Source organism: Mesoplodon densirostris, chromosome 16, assembly GCF_025265405.1.
Source record: "Mesoplodon densirostris isolate mMesDen1 chromosome 16, mMesDen1 primary haplotype, whole genome shotgun sequence".
Taxonomy (NCBI): Eukaryota; Metazoa; Chordata; class Mammalia; order Artiodactyla; family Ziphiidae; genus Mesoplodon; species Mesoplodon densirostris.
In genome coordinates this window covers 26104165-26123599 of record NC_082676.1, presented here as the reverse complement: position 1 = coordinate 26123599, position 19435 = coordinate 26104165, and the positions used below count along the sequence as shown (strand labels likewise).

Here is a 19435-nt window from a genome sequence, read left to right as displayed (position 1 = left end):
CATCCCCAATCTCGCCCTCTAATCCAATTATACTGACCTCCTCAGAGCTCTCAGAAGCTGTAGGAGCTTCCAAATGCCTTTAAAAATGCAGTTCTCCCTGCACAGAATGCCCTTAGTACATGGTTTGGAGACAGGCACTCTAGGATTTGAATTCCAGCTCTGTCTAACTATGTGACGATGGACGAGGTAATTCACCTCTCTGGCCCTCAATCTGAATAATGATGTCTACCTCAGAGAGACATTAGAATTAAATAAGATGATATAAAACATATGACACAGGTTCTGCCCACACTTAGAACTCTGCTGTGATTTTGTGTGTTGGGGCTGTCTCTCGCACCGAACTGGGAGCTCCCATAGGACAGAAACCCGGCTTGATTCGAACCCAGATCAGTGCTCTGTGAATGGAGAAATGAACGCCAGGGCAGGACAGGTTCGTTCAGCAGGCGGGAGAAGGTGCCACAGCCCAGAAGGTCCTGGCTCAGCTCAGACATCGCCCCTCTAGGAAACCTTCCCAGATACCTGCTCTGGAACCTCCAAGCCCATCACCTCCGCAGTCCCCTAGACCCCACTTCCCTATGTGTCCATGTGGGAGTCCGTGTTCTCCTCCAGGCTGGGAGCACTGTGAGGGCAGGGACCTTGACTGACTTGTCTCTGTACCCCCCAGAATCCAGCAGGGATCTCCGACGCTACGTGCTCAGCAAATGAACATTTGCCACCTTGAAGCCAGAGAAACTACTAGAGGCCCTGCTCACCCAGGCCATCCCAGAAGAGGGTCCTGCTTCTCCTCTCCCACAGGAACATGCTGTAGATGGACAGCACACCAGCTGGTGTCTGAAACACGGCTTGCATTTCACCAACCAATCAGCCTGTCCCAGAGTCAGGGTGGGGTGCTGGGGCCCCCAGAGTGTGGCCATAAATAGCCCAGCTCTGAGGCCTCCTCCCTGCTCTGATTTCTGCCTGAGTCACCCAGCCAGGCAGGGCGGGGCTGCCCAAAGGCAGTGTCCTAGAGAGCTGAGGGCAGGACCATGACCCTGTGGCCAGCATTCTTGAGACCCCAAGGATAGACCCAACTGGTGTCCACACCCTCCCCAGCCAAACCTCCGGCCCAGGAGCCTGGTAAAGCAGATACGTGGGCCCTTCCTCCTCAGGGAAGTTGAAACAGACACAGGACGCCCTGCCCCTTCCAGAGGCCCCGATTGCCAGCTCTGCCAAGGAGAGAAGCCAGCCCTGACCCCAAGGAGCCAGGAATAGATTCCACTAGAAGGAACAGAGGAACAGAGGCAAGGCAGGACCATTTGCCTGGCCCAGGACAATTGGGAGGGAACATATGTGTTGCAGAGAGAAGGAGATACATCTGTTCTGGCTCAACACAGTATCCCCAGTACTTATCCCAGTGCTCAATAAATGTTTATGACTGAATGTCTTGGCTTTGAGTCTTGGCTAAAGCCTGTCCCCTAAGCTCAAGCTGTTCCTTGTCTGTTCAGTGGGTGCTCATTTACTTGCCCCTGCCTGAAATTACATGATCTATCCATTTGCTTACTAGTCTACAGCCTCTCTCCTCTAACCAAAATGTCAGTTCCATGAAGGCAGGGACATGTTTCCTTGCTTATTAGGGTATCCCCAGCATCAAGAATAGTACCTGACATATACCAGGTAATCAGTAAATAAGAAATGTTGCACAAGCCTGGGGCTGCACAATGAATATTGACAAGCCTGGGGCTTCTCAGGATGGAGACAACATTGAATTGGGCTCTAGAGTGAGGCAGGCTTGGGTTTAACTTCCTTGCTCGGTGACCTTGGACAAGTGACTTGACTTCTGTGAGCCTCTATTTCTTCATCTTTATAATGGGAGTAAAATATATCTATCTCCTAACATACTGAGATTCAATACTTGTAAAGCACTTTGTCCTGCCTGGCATAGAATAGGTCTTCAATAAATAGCAGTGTGGTTATTATTTCTGCTGCTATTCTTAGTATGACAGTATAAGGGGATGAGCACAGGATGTCGTGACAGACAGACAGACAAAGATTTCAATCCAGGCCCTGATGCTTACTCTCTGGCCTTGGCAAGTCCCACAGTCTCTCTGAGCCTCAGTTTGCTTGCCTATATAATTGGCACTGATATGCCAGCTTTCTGAGTAAGGCATCGTGAGGATTCAAGTCCAAGCTGCCCACCTGCCCACCCAGGATGCTGTGGAGAGGACTTGGCATTCCAGTGGGCTCTGGGTGATCTTTGAGGTCCTGCTGGTCCAGCAAGGCTGGACTATACATAGTTCCCAGCCACTGGCAGGCCTTGCAGCAGAGCTGCCTGGATTGCCACACTCTGGGGCATAAAATCTCACCTTCCACACCCTTGTACAGGATAGGGGGCACCACCTATCAAGATCCTAAAGGCACATGAACACTTTGAACTTGCAATACCCTTTGCAGGAATCCCCTTCAGATAAATGTTCACAGGTGCATAGAGGGGTCACGGCATCATTGTCTATGGCACAAGAGTCTAGGAGCAACTTGAATCCCATGAATAGGGGTTGCTAAATACAAGAAGTGAGCTCGGGACTTCCCTGGTGGTCCAGTGGTTGAAAATCCGCCTTCCATGCAGGGCACGCGGGTTTGATCCCTGCTGGGGGAACTAAGATCCCACATGCTGTGGGGAAACTAAGCCCACGCACCATCTCACAACTAGAGAGAAGCCCCTGAGCTGCAACAAAAGATCCTGCATGCCAACGAAGATCCTGCGTGCTGCAACTAAGACCCGATACAGCCAAATAAATAAATAAATAAATGATTTTTTAAAAAAAGTTGAGTTCTTGGCAGACCACTCAGTCCTGTTCACGGCTATATCCCCAGTGCCTTACATCGAGTCTTGACATAGAGCAAGGGTTCAATAAATATTTGTGAGACGAATATCTGAATCCCAATAATGGGATATTATGCAACCATTTAAGAGAATGAGGGCTTCCCTGGTGGCACAGTGGTTAAGTAAGAATCCGTCTGCCAATGCAGGGGACACGGATTGGAGCCCTGGTCCGGGAAGATCCCATATGCCACAGAGCAACTAAGCCTGCGCACCACAACTACTGAGCCTGCACTCTAGAGCCCACGAGCCACGACTACTGAGCCTGCGTGCTGCAACTACCAAAACCCACGCACCTAGAGCCCATGCTCCACAACAAGAGAAGCCACCGCAATGAGAAGCCCGCATACCGCAACGAAGAGTAGCCCTGGCTAGCCGCAACTAGAGAAAGCCCGCACGCAGCAACGAAGACCCAACACAGCCAAAAATAAGTAAATAAATTTGTTTAAAAAAATAATAATAATAAAGAGAATGAAACAGAGCTACATGTGCTGAGTTGGAGAGAGGTCCTCAACTTGTTCAATGATAAAAACAAATATGGAAACCTTTCTCTGGAAGTGTGTGAAAATATTAGCCATGGGTATGAGAAGATAATTGCTTTACACTCTCCTGGGGTTTTTTTGTTTTTCGTTTTTTTAAATTAAGCATATATTACTTTTCACATTTATTTTAAACTCTATTTTTCAAAAATATACCGCCAGGGTCTGGGGAAGGGGCGGCAGGTGCCATGTTGGGCCACAAAGGTGGCAAGAAGCCCCTGAAGCAGCCCAAGAAGCAAGCCAAGGTGATGGATGAGGAAGATAAGGCATTCAAGCAGAAACAGAAGGAGGAGCAGAAGAAACTTGAGGAGCTAAAAGCGAAGGCCGCGGGGAAAGCCCCCTGACCACAGGTGGAATTAAGAAATCTGGTAGAGACTTCCCTGGCGGTCCAGTGATAAAGACTCCGCCTTACAATGCAGGGGACACGGGTTCAATCCCTGGTCAGGGAACTAAGATCCCACATGCCGCGGGGCAACTAAGCCCGTGCGTCACAACTACTGAGCTCACACAGAGAGCCCGCGTGCTGCAAACTACAGAGCCCACGCGCCCTGGAGCCTGCGCACCACAACTAGAGAGAAGCCCACGTGCCACAACGAAAGATCCCACATGCCTCAACGAAGATCCCGCATGCCGCAACCAAGACCCGATGCAGCCAAAAATAAAATTAAATAAATAAATAAGTAATAAATAAATCTGAAAAAAAAGGAAATCTGGCAAAAAGTAATCTGCTCCTTGTGTCTGAGGCAATGATGAGCCTTAATTCCATTCCTGTTTAAACATCTGGATTCTCTGCCATAACATCTGTTGCCACCTACAGCTAGAATGAAGTGTTGTCTTGGAACATACTGTACATTTAAGAATAAACTTTTGTTAAAAACAAAAAAAAGGGCTTCCCTGGTGGCGCAGTGGTTGAGAGTCCGCCTGCCGATGCAGGGAACGCGGGTTAGTGTCCCGGTCCGGGAGGATCCCACATGCCACGGAGCGGCTGGGCCCATGAGCCATGGACGCTGAGCCTGTGCGTCCGGAGCCTGTGCTCCACTGCGGGAGAGGCCGCGGCGGTGAGAGGCCCGCATACCGCAAAAAAAAAAAAAAAAAAAACTGAAAAAAAACACATATATATATCTACACACTACTACATTCCAAACCATCTTAGCCAGGATTCAAAGATAAAGCCCTCATCAACTCAGGAAGCCTACTAGTATCTTAGTAATGGGAGAAAGAAGCACTTATTGAGCACCTACTATATACCAAGCATGAAAGCTCAAATCTCACTAACACATCTTCACCTAATCAAACCAACTCAATGAGACCGATCCATTGTTAAACTGCCCAATTTAACAGTTGAATAAATTTAATAAACTGAGTCTCACAGAGATGATATGACTTGCAGTGCAGTATAAACATTTAAGAAGGGCTTTCCTCATGGCACAGTGGTTAAGAATCCACCTGCCGGGCTTTCCTGGTGGTGCAGTGGTTGAGAGTCCGCCTGCCGGTGCAGGGGACGTGGGATCGTGCCCCGGTCCGGGAGGATCCCACATGCCGCGGAGCAGCTGGGCCCGTGAGCCATGGCCACTGAGCCTGCGCGTCCGGAGCCTGTGCCCCGCAACGGGAGAGGCCACAACGGTGAGAGGCCCGCGTACCGCAAAAAAAAAAAAAAAAAAAAAAAAAAAAAATCCGCCTGCCAAGGCAGGGGACACGGGTTTGAGCCCTGGTCAGGGAAGATCCCACATGCCGCGGACCAACTAAGCCCCTGCTCCACAACTACTGAAGCCTGCGCTCCTGGAGCCCGTGCTCCGCAACAAGAGAAGCCACCGCAACGAGAAACCCGTGCACTGCAACGAAAAGCAGCCCCGACTCGCCGCAACTAGAGAAAGCCCGCGTGCAACAAGGAAGACCCAAAGCAGCCAAAAAATTAATTAATTAATTAATTAATTTTTTAAAAAAATTTAAGAATATGGGTTTTGACATCTGACAGATCTGACCTCAAATTCCATCTCTGCCCCTGTGTGACCTCAGGCAAAAGCTTCACCTCTCTAAGTTTCAGTGTTCTCATCTGTACAATGGGATGAATAATGAACCTTGAATCATAAGGGTGGTTTTGAGGATGCAACAAGAAAGCATATGGAAGGCACCTAGCACAGTATCCAGCACACTGTAGGTGCTCATTAAACAGCAGACATACCATCACTATTATTAACATTCTTATCATTATCATTATAATTTCCTCCACCACCACCAACAGCCAAGCTCACATAGCTAATCAAGGCCAAAACCTGCCTCCAGAGCCCCACAAGCATTTTAATCAAAGATCCAGGGAACAGGCCAGGACTGAATTAAGCCAAGTTTTGTCTGTGGGGAATCACATGGCCCTAAACCGTATGTGTGTGAAGCCAAATTAATGTTTTCTTGAGAACAATGATTAGAACAACAGGTCTTTGCAGCCATGGGAGGACTGGACGGGGGCTCCATTCATGCCTCTGTTCCCAGGACACAGGTCCCTCAGGCGCCTCTCAAGGCACAGCATCACTCGGCTAAGCTTCATGGAGTGGCCTCAAATTAGCTGCATCCATTAACATCCCACTTTTGACAGTGGTAATGTATTGAGCCAAATTTCAGGCAGGACACCCGGCAGTGTCCATCTCCCAGGCGATGAGCTGGCAGGGGCCTGGCCTTGGAGTTCTGAGGACACACAGTGGAAACTCTCGGGGTCAGTCAAGCCCAGCTTGAGCCTTGAGCCCCATCTTAAACATTTAGGGAAGTCAACTGCAATTGAGGAGGTTAAAGGCAAAGTAGAAACGGTCAGGGATGTCCCCTAGGTGATCATTCCCCCCAAACTCACCAACATCTAATGTGTGCTGGGCTTGGTGCCAGGCTTGGGGCTCTGAGGCAAACTACACATGACTCCTGCCTGCAGAGACCTTCAAGTTTACTGGAGAAAACAAAAATGATGCTGCTGACGTGATGATGACAAAGGTTGACATTTATCAAACGCTTACTGTGTGGAATTGTGCCATAAGCCTCAAATGCATTGTCTCATCCATATAAACAACAAATAAAATAAATGAGTGCCTACTTATGCACACTGGTCCCAGCATGTTACATGCATTATTTTTTTATGTTGCAAACAACTATGAGTGGTAGGTATTATCCAAGGCAGAGTCAATAGTGGCCTCTGCAATCAGACAGACCTAGTTTTGAATTGAGTCAGCCAATTTATTAGTTGTATGACTTGAAGAAAGTTATTTATTCTTAACAAATCTTGGTGACTTTGTCTGTAAAACGGGGATTATAGCAATTCCTACTATTCTCTGTGTCTTTTATGGACATGCTACTCTATGCCTGTATCTTTTTTGTTTTTTTTTTAATTAATTAATTAATTTATTTTTGGCTGCGTTGGGTCTTCGTTGCTATGCGTGGGCTTTCTCTAGTTGCGTTGCTGTGCATGGGCTTCTCATTGCGGTGGCTTCTCCTGTTGTGGGGCACCGGCTCTAGGCGTGCGGGATCAGTAGTTGTGGCTCATGGGCTTAGTTGCTCCGTGGCATGTGGGATCTTCCCAGACCAGGGCTCGAACCCGTGCCCCCTGCACTGGCATGCAGATTCTTAACCACTGCGCCACCAGGGAAGTCCCATGCCTGTATCTTTTAAAAGCCTGATCTTTGTGTGGGGTGAACCTTCTCTACTTTGTACAAAGTACTAAAATTGGCTTTATTCATTTTTGTCCTTTAGTATTATTTTTTAATGCATCACAGGCTCCCTGTTACTTGTGTCTTGTCAGCCTCACTGGGGGTGTAGGGAGGGGAGGCATTTGGCTGTCCCTCCCTTTTCTCCCAGGCCTGGTCTCCAAGGGCCCAGGCTGGCCCTGCTTCCAGATCCTTGCACACAATGGGCCTCTCTAAGCAGCAGACAGAGGCGTGTTGGCTGTCAGCTTGGGCCCAGACTCTGGTCACAAATACATCGCTATAGCTGAGAATAGGCTCAAGACACTTGTGCAAACTCCTGCCCTCACAGAGGAAAAGGTCTAGAAGGCAGGTTGGGGTTGCTGATACCCAGCTTAGCCCCTGACTTAGGCCAGGGAAGTAGGGTTCTGGCTGACAACTGTAGTTTGCTAGTGACATCTTTTCTTCTAGGATGTTTTTAGGGAGCTCTGTACCCAACAAGCCCCAGACCTCAAGAAAGATGTCCAGCTGCCCTGCCAAGTTCACATCCAAAGGACAGGCCATGGGCCCTTGGAGGTGGTCTTAGATAGAAGTGGGATGAGGTCAGGGAAGTTCTGAACAATGTGACCAGCGATTGGGTGCTTGGGAGGATCCTAAGCCCAGAGAGGCTTCCAGGAGCTCTGGCTCCAGACTGGGGCAGCTGCCCAGTCTCCACAAACTCCCCCAAATCTCAAGGACCAGTCAGAACCCAGCATCCTAGATCCCTCATGTCTTCCAGGCTTTTCAGATCACCCATGCGATTCAAAGAGTCTTGACCCCCAGTGCTCACCCCCACCCATTTGTTGCCTTGGGTGGAATTACCTCCTTCTACAAGCCTGCTGGAGAGCAGCTCAGAGAGAGACTTCAACTAAGAAAAAGCTGGGAAAAAACTAACAAGAAGACTACAACCTTGAGACTCCTCTTTTTATTCAAACCTGCTTAGGTCAAACCACTACCATCTCCCTCCTGCTCGGGGCCCCAGCCTCTTTGTTGCCATTCTGCACCTACTGTTGCCTCCCTCCAAACCAGGTTGATGCTGTAAAGCCCAGAGCTGACCATGTGAGCCTCTGCTGAAAACCTTTTAACCGCTCTGTTTCCCTCCAAATTCCTTTAGTCTGGCACTCAAGGCCCTGCAGAATCTGTCAGTCTGAATAGCCCTCTCTTTCTCCACTCCCTTCCTCACACCTAGGCTCAGATAAAGCTGAATTACTTCCCAGGCAACTCCCCAGGTAAGTCAAGTCATTTCACCCCTTCGTGGTTTTGCTTACACAGCTCCCCTCCCCGGAATGCCCTTTCTCCACCCCATACCCACATCTGCTTATTGTTCATAAAGTGCCAGCATCCCCTCCTCCAGGAAGTCTTTCCTGACCACCTGCCTCCTCCAATCCCTGGGCAGACCCCATCTCAGCACCTATGACAGGATGGTGATCTGGTAGGTTTGCTCAGCTATCTGCCCCACAAGACTGACAGTCCCCTTGAAACCACTGAGTAGAGCAGTACAAAGGGAGGAGGAGAGAAAGAGAAAGCAGGAGAGGGCTGTCATCCAAAAGGGAGGAAAAATACCAGAAGATTATAAACAACTTTATGCCAAGAAATTTGACAACTTAGACGAAATGGACAAATTCCTTGCAAGACATAAACTACCAAGGAAAGAAAAAAAACAGATCATCTAAATTGCCTTATTAAAGACATTAAAATCGGGAATTCCCTGGCGGTCCAGTGGTTAGGACTCCGCACTTTCACTGCAGGGGTCCAGGGTTCGATCCCTGGTAGGGGAACTAAGATCCCACATGCTGCGCAGTGTGGCAAAACAAACAAACAAACAAAAAAAACCTTTCTATAAAGGTAGCTTCCCTGGAGAATGCTACCAAACATTTCAGGAGGAAATAATACCAATTCTATATAAATGCTATGGGACAGGAGGGGAGTCACTAACATTTACAGAGTGCCTACCATGTGCCAAATCCTATGCCGGGCAAGAGGCAGGCCAGGCTCCATCCAGCAGCCTGGGGCAGCATTTGCCAAGGAAAGCTCTTGCCCTATGAAAAGTCTTAGAGAAGATAAGTGCTGGAAACCCTCAGTCCTGGGACGTTACACATGGTATTTCTCTTCCCTCCTCTATGTGCAGCAGACATTGCTAATCAATTCCAGCTTCTTTCTGCTGAGTCCAGATAAGACCTCCCAATCTTTCCAAATATGGAACTCTCAGTAGCCACCAAGGAAGCTAACACTCAAAATGAAAGCTGTTGGTCATCTCTGATCTAGCTTAACCCCAACAGATATGAAAACTGAGCCCCAGAGAAGACGAGGGTCTTGCCTAAGGCCAGATTAATTACAGAGCAGACAGGATTTTAGACGCTGATTTTTAAATAGTTTGTGTGGAGAAGATAGTGTTCATATTTTGTCTCCCCCACTCACTGGTGGGCTCCTTCAGGAAGGGCCGGGTCTGCTTTAGCTTCTGACCCAATGCTCTGCAAATCAGGTACATAGTAGGTCTCTGGGAATGCCTCTTGGCTTTAGTGAGGAAGGAATGGAGTAAATGAGGTAGAAGGCTTGGGTATTAGCCCCGAAACCAGGAGGCGCTTCAAACGTCTAACACTCAGAGATGTTACCCTCTCAGAATGATCCACACTGAGAAGCCAGATAGAGACATTCTTTACCTAAAGATGAGGAGGTGAAGGGGACCTTGGCGTGGATTAGAAATGTGTCTACAGTAGAAATTTTACCATCCATGGACTAAACTTTCAAACAGCAGAGACTAAAAGAGTTTTTCAAGTCAACCAAAATATGACATTTTGATGAATTTCAACTGTTTAAACTGCATTACTGGCTATAAATATCAAAGTGATGAGGCATATGGGAGGGAAAGTCTCCTATATCCATATCATTAATGTGTGATCTTGTTATTTCATTTTGCTGTTAAAATATGATTGATATACTTAAGCTTTTAGGGACCAATACTGCAGAGTCAGCTTTCAGTATATATTTTAAAAATGCAACAGTAGCATTTAAATAGACACACAGTAGAATAGATTATTATTAAATAGATAATAAAATGTAAAAATAAAATAAAAGAAAACAATAGAGAATTTAGGTCAAGAATGCCAAAGATCACCCAGGGATCCAGAGCCTGTTTGTCTCTGTGGCCTCTTGGAGACCTCTTTGGGGACACAAAGGCAACCTATCAGGATCTGGGCCTGGGTCTCAGCTCCGCAGCTTCACTGGCCATGGCATTCTCCATCAGCCCCCGCCACCTCCATGTGCCTGTTCTGGGCCAGGAGCCAAAGATACATTCTTCAGGCCTCCATGGCTTCCGGAACTGACAGAGTGGAGTTTTTTTTGGGTTTTGGTTTTTGGGTTTTTTTAACATCTTTACTGGAGTATAATTGCTTTACAATATGGTGTTACTTTCTGCTGTATAACAGTGAATCAGCTATATGCATACATATATCCCCATATCCCCTCCCTCTTGCATCTCCCTCCCACCCTCCCTATCCCACAGAGTGGAGTTTGATGAAAGGACTGAGCAGAGCAGAAACCTCCTGGCAGAGCTGGCAAAAGGCAGAAGTGGGACCACCCCAGCAAGAGACTGTAACAACCTATGGGAAACTGAGGCCCGGAGAAAGCCAAGGTCTCATCTAAGACCACACAGTGACGGGATAGTGGAGGGGAGCCACTAAGTATCCCCCCCCCCAAAAAAAATAATACTCCTCTCTGAGCCTAGCTGGAAGTATTTGATGTCCTGATACATAAAGGCCAAGTCCCCTCCCAAAGCAAGACGGGTCTCAGGGTTTTAGGAGAACTCAGAGTTGAGAGCTCCCCTCTTCCTCAGGAAAGAATCTTAGCCGCCCCTTTGCCAGCCCCGCCCCTCTCTTCCCCTGAGTCACTCACTGGGTGGCAGATCCTGCCTGCCATGGACCTTTTGTCCTACTTCCACAACCGAGTAAGGCAGAAGTTACATCCCTGCCCTACAGATGAGGAGAGTAAGGCTCAGGGGAATGAGGTGACTCGTCCAAGGCCACAGAGCTAGGGAGTGGGAGAGAGGAAATGAAAGCCAGGTCAGCCTGGCTCTGGGCCAGCTCTGCTGCCACCACCCCCGCTGTCTCAAGGCGGATCCCCAAGTTCTGTTTCTGTTTTCAACCCTGCCCACCTCCCAGCCCACGCTGCATGAGGCCTGGGGAAGGTAGGGAAGAACTGAACACCCCTGGGGTCCCCAATGCTTACCCTCAAGCACCACCTCTTTGCCTGTCTTCTTTAGGACTTGCACCGCCTCATCATGGGTGGCAGAGGAAAGGTCTTCCCCATTCACGGACAGGATGGCATCCCCTACAAAGAGGGCCTCCGTCTGGTCGGCTGCCAGGCCCTTGAAGATCTTGGAAATGAGAATAGGCATCTTGTTCTCTCGGCCCCCTGCACAAGCACGGAAAGAGGAAGGAACTGAGGCAGACACCCCAACACTTGCGAGTCACATCGAGGCAAAATTATTTCTGAAGGTCTCTCACTGTGTCCAAACCATTGCTGGGAAATGGGGAATGGAGAGTAAAGAGAATCTCAGAAAAGAGCCTTAGAAGTTTAGGACACTAATAACACTTGCAAGTCATTTTCTAGATTTATAATGTTATAATGGATCTTTTGGTTAAATGCTTTGGGTATTCACCAGTGTTTGAGTAACTTACAAGGTGCTTCAGTAACTTCTTTTTCTTATTTTATTTTGCATTTTAAGCGATTTTCCCATAATGGGGGAACCCACTGATAACCTCTAATCAAGAATGAAGATAGAAGTCAGCTATTGCTATGGCCACGAAGGATCTCTTTAGCAACCAGAAAGCTTTACAACCTAGGATCCAGGCTAGAAACCAAGGCCTTAAAGTCTAGAGATTTCAAAAGCCTATCTGGGGACTTCCCTGGTGGCGCAGTGGTTAAGAATCCGCCTGCCAATGCAGGGGACACGGGTTCGAGCCCTGGTCCAGAAAGATCCCACATGCTGTGGAGCAACTAAGCTAGTGCACCACAACTATTGAGCCTGCGCTCTAGAACCCGCGAGCCACAACTACTGAGGCCCGCACACCTAGAGCCCATGCACTGCAACGAGAGAAGCCACCGCAATGAGAAGCCCGCGCACCACAACAAAGAGTAGACTCTGCTCGCCGTAACTAGGCAACTAGAGAAAGCCCACTTGCAGCAACAAAGACCCAACGCAGCTAAAAATTAATTTAAAAAAACCAAAAAAAAGCCTATCTGGGGACCTCCCTGGTGGCACAGTGGTTAAGAATCCGCCTGCCAATGCAGGGGACATGGGTTTGAGCCCTGGTCCAGGAAGATCCCACATGCCACAGAGTAACTAAGCCCGTGTGTCACAACTACTGAGCCTGCAAGCCACAACTACTGAGCCCACACACCACATCTACTGAAGCCTGAACGCCTAGAGCCCGTGCTCCGCAACAAGAGAAGCCACTGCAATGAGAAGCCCACGCACCGCAACAAAGAGTAGCCCCTGCTCACCACAACTAGAGGAAGCCCGCGCACAGCAACAAAGACCCAACACAGCCAAAAAAAAAAAAAAACAAACCTAATACATTTTACCACATTGCTTTATTTCTAAATTCTTGAATGTCCTTTTAAAATCAGCAACAGTAATAACAGTAATAACACCATGCTAAATGTTTTCAATCTTGTCTCGTTGCATCTCCACAACACCCCAGTCACATAGGCATGCTCAGATTCCTACTGGGAAAACTGAAGTGTGGAGAGAAGCCCCTTGCCCAAGGTCACCCAGCTGGTTAGCGGCAAAGCCAGTATTTGAACCTAGGTCTCCTGGCTCCAGAACCAACACTCTTAACTCTATGGTAGACTGCAAGTCAGGCCCTCAGGTACCACACTAGTGCTCCATCCTCAAAGATGAGGAACAAGTGGCCCAGGTCATAATTCCAATGTCACCCAACAAACTGGTGGCAGAAGTAGGAGTGGAATGCCTCTCCAGACCCCCACACAGGCCCAACAGTTTGTTCATTGCACCACACAAGAGCGTGAGACCTAGGAAAGGAAGGAGTTTCTATTTATATCTATCTGCCCTCTTCTGCCTGAAATTAGGGACTTCAGTTCAGTTTGAATCCATGATTATTCTTAGATGCCTGGGCTGGGCTGGACCCTAAAGGTCAACATCGCAACAGGAGCCCAGTCTCCATACATGAAGAACTGAATGGAGCTGGTATTCCCCCTGACACCTCCTAAAAGTACCCTTACTCCCACCTGGAAGTATGATGCTAGGAGGTAACTTTATGTGACCTTGGAAAGTCCCCCCCTCTCCAAGACTCAGTTTGTCCACCTGCAAAATGGAACCCTGTATGAACTCTTAAGTTCCTTCCTGTTTTAACACATTGAGTGTACAATTTCTGGATTGATCTGTTGCCCTATCCCATGCTGGAGTTTGAAGGCAAAACTGGTGCCCACTCCCTGGCTTTCCCATTTCCCCCTTTTAGATCCCTTTGGTTGGCTGCATGGAACCTTCCATGGGGAAGAACTGACTCCTCTGGACACTCTCTAGGAGCCTGATAACTGAGGTTCAAATCCCAGCTCTGTCGTTCACTGACTGTGTGATCCTGGGAAAACCATTTTACTTTTCTGAGTCTCAGTTTCTTCACCTACTAAATGAGGATTATGCTTCCTACCTTTTAGTACTTGTTGCCAGGATGAAGTGGACATGAGCCTAGAGTACTGGGCACAGCACTTGGCACTCAGTGGTAGCCAAGTCACCACCATCCCCACCCCTTCAGGAAAGAATGGTGGCCCCAGCAGCTGGGGTGTGCAGTTTTTTTAGCACTAGGTTAGTTACTTTGGGAGTCTCTTGTGACCTCTATTCTTCCTCTCATCTAACAGCCATAATTCTCCAGGCACCTACTATGTGTTGTTTGCAGGGTGAGTACTTTGGATTCCTGTTTTCATAGAAACATCCCAATTCTACCATTACCCTCATTATATAGTTGAGGAAACTGAGGTCCGGAGATGGGAAATGACTTGTCTAAGTTCACACAGCTGATTCTGGACTTCAGTCTGGGTTGCCCCCTAAAGAAAGCTGTCAGTACTGGGGGCTGAGAGCTCATCTCAATCCTGTGGAAGGTGGAAATGGTCAGATCAGGAAACTCAAACCCAGCTGTTAGGGCTCCTCACCTAGGTCCACATCCTTTGTAGGTCCTCAGATTTCTAGGTCCTTTCTGGACCTCTGTCTGTGAGCCCAGCCCAGCTGGCGCCTCCAACTAGTCTCCAATCTCCCCACCAGCCATGCTTCCTACTCCAGGCCTTACTCCTCCCTCCCACCTCGGTTGTGTCTTGAAGACTTCCCCCTCCCTGCCCTAGTAGCACCCCAGGCCTCAGTCTCCTTTCTCCATCCTTTGCTCCCCTGGGGTCCCTGTTGTTCTTGATGGCCATGCAACCCTAGACTAGGCAACCAGTCTCAGATCTCTTTGCCTCCATACAGAACTCCCCACTCACGTGTTCTTGGTGAGTCCCCAACGCCCTCCACACCTGTGCCTTCTGACTGAGACCTCAAAGCCCTCTCCGACCTTGGTGCTCCTGGTGCCCTCGGTTCCCTCTGTCCTCTCAGACGCCCTTACCCCCAGAGAGAAGTCATCCAACTCCATGTCCTCAATACGCTGCCAGCCCCCGCGACCTCTGCGCCCTCGGCGGTCCCACAGACACCACGACCCGTGCCCTCGGTGGCCCCGCGCCCACCTTTAATGCTGATACCCAGCCCGCCGGCGTCGGCCTTGCGCACCGTCACGCGGCGCCGCTGGAGCAGCAGCGCCTCCGGCAGCGGCGGGGACTTGGCGCCCGGTTCGGCGGCGCCGTTCAGCTGCGTGGGCTCCGGCTCCCGCTGGGCACCGGGCTCCGGGCCGGGCTCGCCGTCGGCGGGGCTCACGGTCAGCGCGTCCTCCTCTAGACTGAGCAGCACCCGCTGCCACCGGTCCCCTCCAGCCCCCGAGCCCGCCCCGGCGCGCAGTTCCAGCAGCCCGGTGCGCGGGGCACGCCTGCCTGACGCCATCTTCGCCTCCAAGCCCCCGGGCCGCCGCGCTCGCCCTGCCCCGCAGTGCCCGGCCCGCTCCAACCCAGCGCCTAGGGCGGAGGGCAGGCGGGGCCCGTCTGGGCCAGCCGCCACCCTACCACTGGCCTCTGAGGGTGGAGCCTCGAGGGGCGGGGCTATCTGTGGGTGCGGCTAACGGTTAGTGGCGTGGCCACAGTCAAGCTAGAGAGGGGCTGGGGCGGGGTCCAGGAGCCGAAGGATATGCTGTGGGACTACATGGGGGTGGGGTCATAAGGGTGTCGGGGCGGGGCCACGAGTTAAAGCAACCAGCGGGTGAAGTGGGGTGGACGGGGCCATTAGGGGGCGGAGCTTCGTCTCAGGGGCTGGACCCTAAGACCCTGTGGAGGAGACTGCACCCGGCATGATCGTGGAGGGCCGGCGCCGTAGCTCGCCCACTTGGGAGCACAAGAAAAAGAGACAGAACCGTGGATCCTGGTGCGAGGCTTTGGGCGTTAGGGTGGGCTGCACATGACGGAGCGCTGGACTCCAGGGACAGGGCTTGAGTTTAAGAGGTAGACACGAGCTGCGAGGGACTTCGCAGGCATGTTGCTAGTGGAGGAGATTTGAGGGAGCTGGTTTCCCACTGTGGGGCTGGAGCTTTGGTCTGTGGGCGTGGCTTAGTGTGGGGCCTGGTGTCTAACGCTGACAGGCTCCGCCCTCTGGGATGAACGCGTTGCTGGCTGTTTAGGGCTTGGGGAAGGGGTGAACACTGTCCCCACTTAGAAATTGGAAGGGAGTTTAAGAGATTAAGCCCCTGTTCTGTTCACAGTCGAATACGGAAAAGCCTGAAGTCCCACACTGGCCAGAGAAGAACCCACAACTCCTGGTGTGAGGGAAGAAGGCTGGAGGGTGGGGCTCTGGGTCTGGGCCTCTGGAGACCTGGTTTACGAACCCTGCTCAGACACTGTGTGAGCTCCACATCGACCCTGGTCCCGGCACTTCAGTTCTCTAGGCCTCAGTTTCCTCATCTGTGAGATGGGGGTCCTAATAACCCCTACCTCACAGGGACTGTGTCAGGATTAAATCAATGGGGAAATATACTGTACACTGTGAATCTTATGCAATCAATACAATCACTTTTATTGAATGCTTACTATTGGCCAGGCTTAGATCTAAGCATTTTCATGTGTTTTCTCAACTTTACAGTAGCTTCGTGGAGTAGCTACCGTTAAGAACACTCCCATTATACAGAAGGGAAGATTTCGATTTAGAAGATCTAATTGGCCCGGGTCACACATCTGTGAGTAGGGCAGAGCTGGGATTCAAACCTAGGCTTGTTTGACACTGGTGCCTGGGCACTGACCCACTCTGCTAGACAGCTGCCAAACACACAAGTGAGGTGTGATCATTACCAGAAAAATCCCATCACTTTGCACATCTCAAGCAGCCCTCATCTCTGCCTCGTCTCCATCTTCCACTCCTACCTGGGATGTGTTAGGCAATAAATAGGGCCACATCAGTCTGTAGATTCCCTGCATCTTCAGGTAGAATCCTCCACATAAGATACCATCAAGGGGAAAAAAAAAACTCACAAGAAAATATGTACGTATACAAATTGTCCACAGCAAACCTCTGTTTGCAAGTAACTAGAGGCCAAGCCAAGTATCCAACAAGAGGGGAATGGCTCTATATCACTGAAAACCCACTGAGGGGAATTCCCTGGTGGCGCAGTGGTTAAGAACCCACCTACCAGCCTGCCAATGCAGGGGACACGGATTCAAGCCCTGCTCCGGGAAGATCCTACATGCCGCAGAGCAACTAAGCCCGTGCACCACAACTACTGAGCCTGTGCTCTAGAGCCCGCGAGCCACGACTACTGAGCCCGGCCACCACAAATACTGAAGCCCGCGTGCCTAGAGCCCGTGCTCCGCAACAAGAGAAGCCACCGCATTGAGAAGCCGGCGCACTGCAATGAAGAGCATCCCCCACTCGCCGCAACTAGAGAAAGCTTGTGCGCAGCATTGAAGACCCAACACAGCCAAAGATAAATAAATAAAATAAATAAAATTTTTAAATAAAAAAACCCCACTGAGGCCACATACATAATGCAGTTGTATTATATGCACATGTACATATAAAAAATAGATGTCATTTGTTCAGTTTGCTATACATTGGCACATGAGCTGGCAGATTAATATACATTGTCATTTAAACCTCACATGATTCCTGCACAGTCTTTATATTATCCCTATTTTATAGATGAGGGAATTGAGGCACAGCACTAGTAAGAACAGATCTCTATGCAAACCTGGGTCTCTCTGGTTTCTAAGCCCATATCCCTCCTACTCCTTTCTGCAGCCTACATAGCAGCAAGGGATAAGTTCACAGTTCATTCATTCAACAATATTTATTGAATATCCACTATATGCCAGACACAGTGGTAAGTATATAAACAAGTAGTTGTAAACAAGATAGACAGTGTCTCACCTCACAGGACATACAGCCCACTGGGAGGCAGGATCTCATTGTGGTTAAGAACAGGAACTTTGGATTCTGATTTTCTGTGTTCAGATTCCTACTGTGCCTTTTTTTCCCCCATCTTTGTTGAGATATAATTGATGTATAACACTGTGCCATTTTCTATCTCTGTGGTCCTGGGTGACTTTTTTTAACCTATAAGCTTCCATTTCTTTTTTTTTAAATAAATTTATTTATTTTATTTATTTATTTTTGGCTGTGTTGGGTCTTCGCTGCTGTGCACGGGCTTCCTCTAGTTGCAACGAGCTGGGGCTACTCTTCGTTGCAGTGTGTGGGCTTCTCATTGTGGTGGCTTCTCATTGAGGAGCACGGGCTCTAGGTGCGCGGGCTTCAGTAGTTGCGGCACATGGGCTCAGTAGTTGTGGCTCTCAGGCTCTAGAGCACAGGCTCACTAATTGTGGAGCACGGGCTTAGTTGCTCCGCAGCATGTGGGATCTTCCTGGACCAGGGATCGAACCCGTGTCCCCTGCATTGGCAAGCGGTTCTCAACCACTGCGCCACCAGGGAAGCCCCAGCTTCCATTTCATAATCTATAAAATGGGAATATTAAAATTACTATCCATGGGATTATTATGAGGAACAAATAAAATAATATTGGTAAACTGCTTAACACAATTCCTGTACTACATAATTAGCATTTAAAAATATGAGTTGTGGCAAAAAATTTCACAATTTGTATGGAAACACAAAAGACCCCGAATAGCCAAAGCAATCTTGAGAACGAAAAATGGGGCTGGAGGAATCAGGCTCCCTGACTTCAGACTATACTACAAAGCTACAGTAATCAAGACAGTATGGTACTGGCACAAAAACAGAAAGATAGATCAATGGAACAGGATAGAAAGCCCAGAGATAAACCCATGGACATATGGTCACCTTATCTTTGATAAAGGAGGCAGGAATGTACAGTGGAGAAAGGACAGTCTCTTCAATAAGTGGTGCTGGGAAAACTGGACAGGGACATGTAAAAGTATGAGATTAGATCACTCCCTAACACCATACACAAAAATAAGCTCAAAATGGATTAAAGACCTAAATGTAAGGCCAGACACTATCAAACTCCTAGAGGAAAACATAGGCAGAACACTCTATGACATAAATCACAGCAAGATCCTTTTTGACCCACCTCCTAGAGAAATGGAAATAAAGACAAAAATAAACACATGGGACCTAATGAAACTTCAAAGCTTTTGCACAGCAAAGGAAACCATAAACAAGACCAAAAGACAACCCTCAGAATGGGAGAAAATATTTGCAAATGAAGCAACTGACAAAGGATTAATCTCCAAAATTTATAAGCAGCTCATGCAGCTCAATAGCAAAAAAACAAACAACCCAATCCAAAAATGGGCAGAAGACCTAAATAGACATTTCTCCACAGAAGATATACAGACAGCCAACAAACACATGAAAGGATGCTCAACATCTTTACTCATTAGAGAAATGCAAATCAAAACTACAATGAGATATCATCTCACACCAGTCAGAATGGCCATCATCAAAAAATCTAGAAACAATAAATGCTGGAGAGGGTGTGGAAAAAAGGGAACACTCTTGCACTGCTGGTGGGAATGTGAATTGGTACAGCCACTATGGAGAACAGTATGGAGGTTCCTTAAAAAACTACAAATAGAACTACCATATGACCCAGCAATCCCACTACTGGGCATATACCCTGAGAAAACCATAATTCAAAAAGAGACATGTACCAAAATGTTCATAGCAGCCCTATTTACAATAGCCCGGAGATGGAAACAACCTAAGTGTCCATCATCGGATGAATGGGTAA

General features: G+C 48.8%; 1 protein-coding gene across 2 annotated transcripts in view; it reads right to left on the bottom strand.

Moving 5' to 3' along the window:
• The window catches only part of SNTA1 (syntrophin alpha 1), a 28177-nt gene extending 12927 nt beyond the window's left edge, over positions 1–15250 (bottom strand). For both annotated transcript variants that reach the window (XM_060077761.1, XM_060077763.1), the window contains exons 1-2: positions 14820–15250; positions 11316–11501 (exon numbers count right to left, since the gene is read on the bottom strand). In XM_060077761.1, coding sequence (XP_059933744.1) covers positions 11316–11501; positions 14820–15129 — 496 coding nt within the window. In that variant the 5' untranslated portion in view covers positions 15130–15250. The remainder of the gene's footprint in view (positions 1–11315; positions 11502–14819) is intronic.
• Positions 15251–19435: the final 4185 nt, after the last annotated feature.